The 7,936-nt window shown below is 54.2% G+C and overlaps 1 protein-coding gene across 1 annotated transcript; it reads right to left on the bottom strand.

Moving 5' to 3' along the window:
• Positions 1 to 211: 211 nt before the first annotated feature.
• Positions 212 to 6,698, bottom strand: LOC131999167 (cytochrome P450 1A1). Its single transcript, XM_059371828.1, has 8 exons — positions 6,588 to 6,698; positions 4,464 to 4,588; positions 2,980 to 3,844; positions 2,342 to 2,468; positions 2,164 to 2,253; positions 1,719 to 1,842; positions 1,501 to 1,587; positions 212 to 1,337 (listed from the first exon to the last, which is right to left on the bottom strand). The coding sequence occupies exons 2-8, from the start codon at positions 4,514 to 4,516 to the stop codon at positions 1,052 to 1,054; spliced, it is 1,632 nt and encodes a 543-aa protein (XP_059227811.1). The 5' UTR covers positions 4,517 to 4,588; positions 6,588 to 6,698; the 3' UTR covers positions 212 to 1,051.
• Positions 6,699 to 7,936: the final 1,238 nt, after the last annotated feature.

Here is a 7,936-nt window from a genome sequence, read left to right as displayed (position 1 = left end):
CTTCATCGGTGTGTGATCAGTTGGAGGAAGGCAGTGAGGCGGTAATCCTGGGCCCCAGCTGGACACTGAGCATCCGAGAGCCATGGCTTCACCTCTTCACCGCCTCCTCTTCCTTTTCTTCCTCCCCGAGTAAAACCCACCATGAGACTGGGCTCAGACTGGGCAGGTAGAGGAGGGACGGATTCACTCAAGAATCAAAAAATTTCCACAATAGGAGTCCTGGATAATATCTTTATTTAGCTTAGGTAGGTGTTTCTTACACATTTCTGGATACTTGGGTTAGACTTTGTCTCTATTGCACTCAGTAAGTTGTTCTTAAGCTCTTATGTATGATAAATGCAGGCGAATAAAAAGCTTCTTGCATACAAATATTTTTAAAAGGCATTTTTATATAGGGCATAGAGAACTGGTCTCTGGTGTCTGAATCTGGGCCCTCCCTCTGCTCTCTACTCCTCTTAGACATGTCCAAGTCCCCAGCCTCTCCTGGACAGGAACAGGGGCCTTCCAAGGCTGGGAGGCAGCCCTGTTGCTGACGCAGGGAGAACACAAAAGGCATCACAGTGGCCCAGAACCCCATGGTCAGATCGCTCAGCAGATCTGAAGATGCTTCTTCCCATCATTAGTGACAGCTCCCAAGTGTCAGAGGGATTGGACAGGCGCCCGGTGTGGCCTGCTCTAAATGTTTCTCCAGCCAATCCACCCCCACAGAAAGCCAGCCAGCCACTGGGTTTACGGCCTTTTAGTGCATTCCCTCAAGCTTTCCAGGCACTTGGGATCTCCCAAACCAACCAAGCCTCCTGGCTCAAGCACAATTCCAGAAGGCTCCATCTGCTCCTTTGGGGCTCCTGCTGTGCCCACTGTCCATGGTCAGTACGCAGAGCAGCAAGTCCAGGCTGGTGGGCAGGCACAATCCTTCAGCCTTGCCTGCAGCCCAATATCTGTGGGTTTCTGGCTGAGGCTTAGAACACCCCCCAGACCTGGGCCAGTCCCCTGTCCTGGCTACCCAGACAGGCCAGGTAGGCAGAGTCTAGGCTGCAGGGCTCTCAAGTCCCTAAGTGCGCACCCGCACTTGGAAGTGCTCACAGCGGGCATGCTTCATGGTCAGCCCATAGATGGGGGTCATGTCCACCCTTGTGCCCTGGGGCACACTGAATTCCACCTGCTGCAGCAGGATGGCCAGGAAGAGAAAGACCTCCAGGCGGGCAATGGTCTCACCGATGCACTTCCGCTTGCCCATACCAAAGAGAATCACCTTCTCACTCAGTGCCTTGTTGATGGTGCCATCGAGATTGAGAAATCGTTCTGGTCGGAACTTAGATGGGTCACCCCAGAGCTTCCTGTAATCAGAGAGAAGCAGCTAAAGTGGTAGCCCAGGGGCTCAGAAGCATCCAGTGGGTTGAACCCCAGCCTGGAAGGGTAGGGGATGGCCAAGTGGCCCGAAGACAGCAGGGTTTGGAGTTCGGGAGAGGGCAGAGTTGCCCTTGCCTCCTCTCAACTTACTGGTCATGGTTGATCTTCCACTGGTTCACAAAGACACAACGTCCCTTGGGGATGTAAAAGCCACTGAGGCTTGTGTCTCTTGTGGTGCTGGGGAAGAAGGAAGCCCAGTCAGGCTCAGGACCACAAGGACATCCCCTTGCCTCCCACACTGTTCCCTCCCACTGGCCCTGATGGGGTGCATGGACTGGAGGGACAGCAGTCGATCCATGGAGCCTCACCTATGAGGGATGGTAAAGGGGATGAAGGAAGCGTGTCGGAATATCTCCAGGATGAAGGCCTCCATGTAGGGCAGCTGGGGCCTGTCGGAGAGCCGGGGCTGCCGGGCCCTGCCAATTACTGTGTCTGCAGAACATAAAGGACCATGTGGGGCACCTGGGTGGCTCAGTCTGCTAAGCATCTGCCTTCGGCTCAGGTCATGATCTTGGGGTCCTGGGATTGAGCCCCGCATTGGGCTCCCTGCTTAACAGGGAGCCCTCTTCTTCCTCTCCCTCTCCCCCTACCCTCCCCCAGCTTGTGCTCTCCTCTCTCACTCACTGTCTCAAATAAATAAAATATTTACAATAAAATAAAATAAAAGGACTATGTGCATGAAGGGGCTGCCCAGAACCTGGCCAGGCCTTCTGCCTTGAGTACTTCAAAGGATCAAAGGAAGCCCCCACTTACCCAGCTCCTCCTGGATCTTTTTCTGCACATTGGGGTTTGTCACCAGGTACAGGAGGCTCCAGGAGATGGCAGTTGTGACCGTGTCAAATCCTGCCCCGCGGAAAACAAAGGGAAAGCTCAAGCAGTTGGCAGGTCTGGGCAGCTGGGCATAGGAAAGGCACGAAGGGGTAGCTCATACCTGCTCCAAACAGGTCCAAGACAACGTTAACAATCTTCTCGTCAGACAGCTGGATGTTGGCATTTTCATCTAGCCTCTTCTCCTGGCAGTGCTCGATCAGGCTGTCTGTGATATCCCGAATGTGGCCCTGGGTAGGGAAGGCCCACAGGTGAACGAGATCCCAAATCCAGGCCTACCTTTCCATGAGGACTGGTTCCTCACATCCCTAGCACCTTCATTCAAGAGGTGACCCCTCTACCCCAAGGCTGCCAGACCAGCTTTTCTGCCTCTTTAAGGCTCTCTCCTGCCTTGGAATGCAGGTAGCCCCAATTTAAGGGACCCCAGAGACAGAGGTGTCATCTATGAGGCCAGGAGACCAGCTTTTTAACTCTCTGTTGCCCATAACCACTGGCCTTGGGTCCTGCGCAAACTGGATATTCGATTCAGTAAATATTGCTGTCTAATGGAAGGATAGAAAAGCCAATTAAGGAAAAGTTCTATTTCCCTGCCAAGGACGGAGTCCACTCGACAACTTGCCTCAAAATCGCAGGGTGAAGTCCCTGAGAGCCCGCCAAACCCCCTACTCCTCCAGTTGTCTCTGACCTTCCGACCCCAACCCTATTGCTCCCCACAGTCGCCTACCTCTCCCCAGCCAGTACCTTCTCAAATGTTCTGTAGTGTTCCTTGACCAACTTTTGCATGAAGTTATAGAACTTCTTATTCAGGTCCTTGAAGGAATCCAGGGTGGGGTTGGGCAAGTAACGAAGGATGGGGAAGAAGTCCACGGGGCTCCCAAAGGCAACCGCCTCCCCGAACTCATTACTCAGGTTCACTAAGCTAAGTAGCTCTTGGTCATCATGGTCATAGCGCTTGCCAAAGCACATGGCACAGATGACATTAGCCACCGATACCACTACATATCTGTAGGGTTCAAAGCACCCAGCCTCTGCCATCTGCTGCTGCAGCCTGCCAAGGAGGGCCTCTGCCTCCTTGCTCACGTGCTCTTCCAGGTAGCAGGTGCACGAGGAAGCCGGGTCTGATGCGGTGGAGAAGCTCTTCAGGGCATTCTGGGCCAGGCGCCTGCGCACAGCCCACGCTGGTCCAGAGTCCGGGTTGAAGGTCATGCTTTGGCCATTAGTAACCAGAGTGAAGCTGTAGAGGTCAGGCCGGCCCTTGAAATCATCCCCCTGCCGCACCAGGGCCTGCCGGATGGTGTCCAGGCTGCTGAGCACCAGCACAGGTGTGGAGCCAATGTGGATTTGCAGCACATCCCCGTACCTCTGGCTCAGCCTCGTCAGCGCCAGGTGTGGGGTCTTCCCCAAGGTCAGCACGTTCCCCAGCAGGGGCCATCCCCACGGCCCTGGTGGACTCTTCAGGCCTTTGGGAACCCGAGGCTGCCTGGCCCTGACCACCCAGAGCACTAGGCAGAAGACGGCAGAGACCAGAAGAAACTCTGTGGCCGAGATGGGGATGGAGAGTCTGGACACAGAGGACATCATCAGTGTAGAGTTCTCCAGATGACTGCTGAGAGGCAGGGTGGGGAGAAAAGACCAAGATATCAGATGGGGGGATATGAGGAACCAGTGTCCTAAAGTGTCAGCATGCTGGTCAAAGAAAGGAGAAATTTTCCTATCCAGAACAGTATCTGGACATGAAGGAGAGGAGAAGATGGGAGAAGCTGTTTGTTGAGATGCGGCCATGTGCCAAGAATTTCACAGTCATTCATTCAGTCCTGGCCACAGCCTATAAGGTAGACTATATTGAGGCTCAGAGAGGTTAAGTAACTAGCACAAGGTCACACAGTGTTGGATCCACACTCCCAACCCAAAGTGCCCAATTCCAGAACACTGTTGCACCTATCTAAAACAGGTTTTTCCTTGGGGCTCCTAGGTGGCTCAGTCAGTTAAGCATCCAACTCTTGATGTCAGCTCAGGTCTTGATCTCAGGGTTGTGAGTTCAAGCCCAGCGTGGAGCCCCCTTAAAGGGAAATGAAATAAAATAAAATAAAATAAATTTTTTAAAAAAGGGTTTTCTACACCTCAGTCTGTGATTCTCATATAGCACCTGTACTGTCGCTTATTTTATACTTTTCTAAAATTAACTTTAGGGGCGTCAGGGTGGCTCAGTGGGCTAAAGCCTCTACCTTTGGATCCGGCTCAAGTCATGATCCCAGGGTCCTGGGGTGGAGCCCCACATCACAGCGATCTCTACTTAGCAGGGAGCCTGCTTCCTTCTCTCTCTGCCTGCCTCTCTGCCTACTTGTGATCTCTGTCAAACAAATAAATAAAATCTTAAAAAAATAAAATATAATCAACTTTAAATCTACCCACATAGCATCATCCCAAACAAAAAAAACCCGTGTCAAAGTACAGGTTTGATTTTTTCCCCCTAATGTTTATCAAACACATAATCGACATATGTCACCACCAACCCCCTTGAGTACTATCCACCTCACTTGGGGAAACAAGGACGTCAGGAGAACTAGGGATCATGTGCTCCTTTGGGCTCATTTCACATTTCGGGACATTGACCTCCAGAGGGGCTATTGACTTGACTGAAGTCACCCACCCCTCAGTGACAGAGCTGGGACTCAGACCTCTCAGGGAAAATTCCCTAGGAAGTTCCAAAGCTCCCGTCACAGCTACCTCCCTTTGAAGAGTGGTCACATTCTCTCCTAGAACTCTCCCTTTTCTATATCTCCATCCCAGGGTCTAGGGAATCCTGCCAGACCAGACCCTGGGACAGGGTAGGGAAGTGACAGGGAACCCCAAGGCCACTGCCTAAGCCACACTACTCCGCCTCATGAGGCTCTCTGAGTCAGACTGACCCAGGGTTTAAAAGCAACCAGAGAAAAGCTACAAGAGGCTCCGGGTCACAGAAATCCAGGCCAGGGTTTTCACTGGGCTCAGTTCTAAATGAATGAATGGTCTGGGCCTCCCCCATTTCCTAGTCACCAAAGAACAGAGAATAAATGGAAGACTCCCACCAGATAAGGGCTGCAAGAAAACACTAGACTGGAATTGGGGAAATTAGGAATCAATCTAAATTTAAGAGAAGTGGAGACAATACTTTCTCTCTAGGATTGTTCTAGAAAGGGTGTGCAAATTCATTGAGTATTCTCTTCAAGACATGGGTCTCTGACTGGGGCTCCTGCCAGGTGTCCCAGACTGGAGATGAGGAGCTCCAGGTTTCCCCATTCCAAGTCCACGGGCCTTGGACTTGTCATTTTGCCTTTCTGGCAGTTATATCACTTGGAGTGGAAGTGGGGATGTGATCTTTGATTCAGGAGGCTCAGTTAGATCTCAGAGAACAGAAAACCTAGATCTGACCTGGGAGCCTCCCCATCTGAATCCTAGTTTCCCCACAGAACTTCCTAAGATGGGGAGATTGCCTAGGTCCTACCTTATACAGCCATCTGTCTAGGGAGGCCTCCTGGAGGAGCTAGATCCTTCAAGCCCTGACTCCTTGAGTGATGTAGGGACAGGTATTGGGGTGCCATGGTTTCCCTTCGGCACACGGGGTGCCCAGATGACCTCCAGCCTTAGCACGACAGTAAGAGGCCAAGAAAGATGTGACTGGTAAGTTTTCAGGGACTGACAGTCCAGCTCTCCGTAGGCTCTCCCATAGACTGCCCCAGAGCACAGGACAGAGAAGGCAGTTAGTGGGATAGGGAGGGGCCCTGGGCAGTGCCCAGGACTCTCGTTCAGAGCAGCTTCTCTTGTTCTGGCCAGCACATCTTGGGTGTTACAAGCCAGGCCTTGGGTGTAGGAGGGTTGAGACTGCCAGGGGTAGCTTTTAGATGAGACAAGGTACAACAGATAAGAACCCAACCTGCCCCCTCCATCCACCTGTCCACCCAGGGAGAAGCCCCCCTCCTCACACAGCTTGAACAAGGCACTGCACATCATTCTTGCCTCCCGCAGTGTATACGGTACTTATTCCAGCCTCCTAGGTGACCCTGATGGGGAAGCCCAGAGGCTTTCAGAGAGTCAGTGGGAATGGAACTGGAGGCTGAATCCCAGAGTCCTTGAAGGGAGCCCATGGAAAATCTAGAATTCTGACACTAGCTGTGGGACCTTGGCTAATTCCTGTTTTTCCCCTGGCCTCAGTATTCCCACTACGGAGGTGGAGTGCCTGGTCACTAAGGACACTCTTAGCCTCCTTTCTTGAGGTGCCAGGTCAGCGGCCACCTAGGAAAACCTAAGAGGCATCAAAATTTTCTTACTGTTGGGAGGAAAAGGGCAAGCCAGAAGTCCCCAGCACTCACCTGCGGCTATGAGGAGGTACTGAAGTGAGCTGGGACAAGTGGTCTCTTAAGCCGTAGACCCCAAAGAAGATCAGGGAAGGCTCCTAGGAACTGTCACCTTCAGGATGAGGGTGAAAAGCACTTCCACCTTTATAAACAGCTGGAGCGCTTGGCCACACCCCCTGGAGCTAGGCAGAGGGAGGGGCTGACTGAAGAGGGGGTTGCTCTAGGATAGAGGGGATAGAGGGGAGAAACCGGAGATGGGAAGTGGGGGTTAGACTGGGTTGGGGGAACTCAGGGACAGGTAAGAACTCACTATGGGGTCTCCTCATCCAAGTGCCAGCAGGAAAAGGGGTGACGGCTGGGGATACTTGAGACCCCAGTTCCAAGGTCCCGATGGACAGCGCAGACCCCACCTGAGGTGGGGATTTGAAAAAGTCCCCAAACCGCCCAAAGACACGGTATGAGAAGCCCTCCAGACCCGGGTGCGGTAACCCCTCACCCTAATTTTTGCCTCCCTAGGACACTGGGCTTGCAAGTGCCTACCTCTTGCTACTAGTTGACGGGGGCCTGGCAGGCGGGGCGGGGCTGCCTTGTGATGACCTCTTTCCCCCGGGTTACTGAGTCCGGGCTCGCGTGAGAAGCTCGGCGACCCCAGCCCTGAGGTCACCGGGGCCGGAAGGCCAGAGGCGCCGAAGGGCTGGCTTCATTCCCCAAGAGCCCCCAGAGCCGGGGTGACTGGCCGAAGTCTGAGCTCCCCGATAGATAGGCGATAGATAGGCGGGAATGGATGGAAACGCTCAGTCTCGCTGAGCGCTCACTGGCCCTCACTAGCTCTAGGACCACTTTGGGGGTACCTCCAGGGGGGACCCACAGGCCTTCGAGGTTCCCTTTTGACTCCGGGGCTGCCAGCTTAGTGGAGGGGCGGAGAAATCGAGCAGGCTGTGCGGCCAGCTCCAGGTGACCGAGAAGAGGGGGACTCTCGGACCGGGGAGAAGGGGGGGCCCAGGGACCGAGGAGGGGGACGCCCAGCGCAAAAGCCTCCCCAGGCTAGCGTGCACTTGTTTGGTACATCCCTCCAGGGGGCAGAGGTCACGCGGCCCATCCCCGCTCCACCTGGGCTGCGCGCGGTGCCCAGCAGTCGCGTGAGAAGGCCCTGGAGCCTGGCGCAGCCACCCAGCTGCCTGACTCCCCACCTCGGGTCCCGGCACAGTCACGCGAAGGGGGAGAGGAGTCGGGGGCGGGGCTCTTAAAGCGCCAGTCCCTAGGCGAGCCTGGAGGTGAGGGTGGAGGGAGAGGAACGCCGAAGCCTGGCGGGTGCGCGATTGGTGAGGGGTGGGGGGGGCGGTGCAAAGGGCCCCGGCTTGCGT

Source organism: Mustela nigripes, chromosome 13, assembly GCF_022355385.1.
Source record: "Mustela nigripes isolate SB6536 chromosome 13, MUSNIG.SB6536, whole genome shotgun sequence".
Lineage (NCBI taxonomy): Eukaryota > Metazoa > Chordata > Mammalia > Carnivora > Mustelidae > Mustela > Mustela nigripes.
The sequence above is the reverse complement of the archived record's forward strand: the minus strand, read 5'-3'. Positions and strand labels throughout refer to the sequence as shown.

Coding starts and splice junctions, on each gene's coding strand:
- LOC131999167 (XM_059371828.1), bottom strand. CDS start 4,516: ATGTGGGGCTCCACCCCAGGACCCTGGGATCATGACTTGAGCCGGATC. Junction 2,254..2,341: donor CTTGGACCTGTTTGGAGCAG/GTATGAGCTACC, acceptor TCCGCGGGGCAG/GATTTGACACGGTCACAACT. Junction 1,338..1,500: donor TGGAAGATCAACCATGACCA/GTAAGTTGAGAG, acceptor CTCTGATTACAG/GAAGCTCTGGGGTGACCCAT.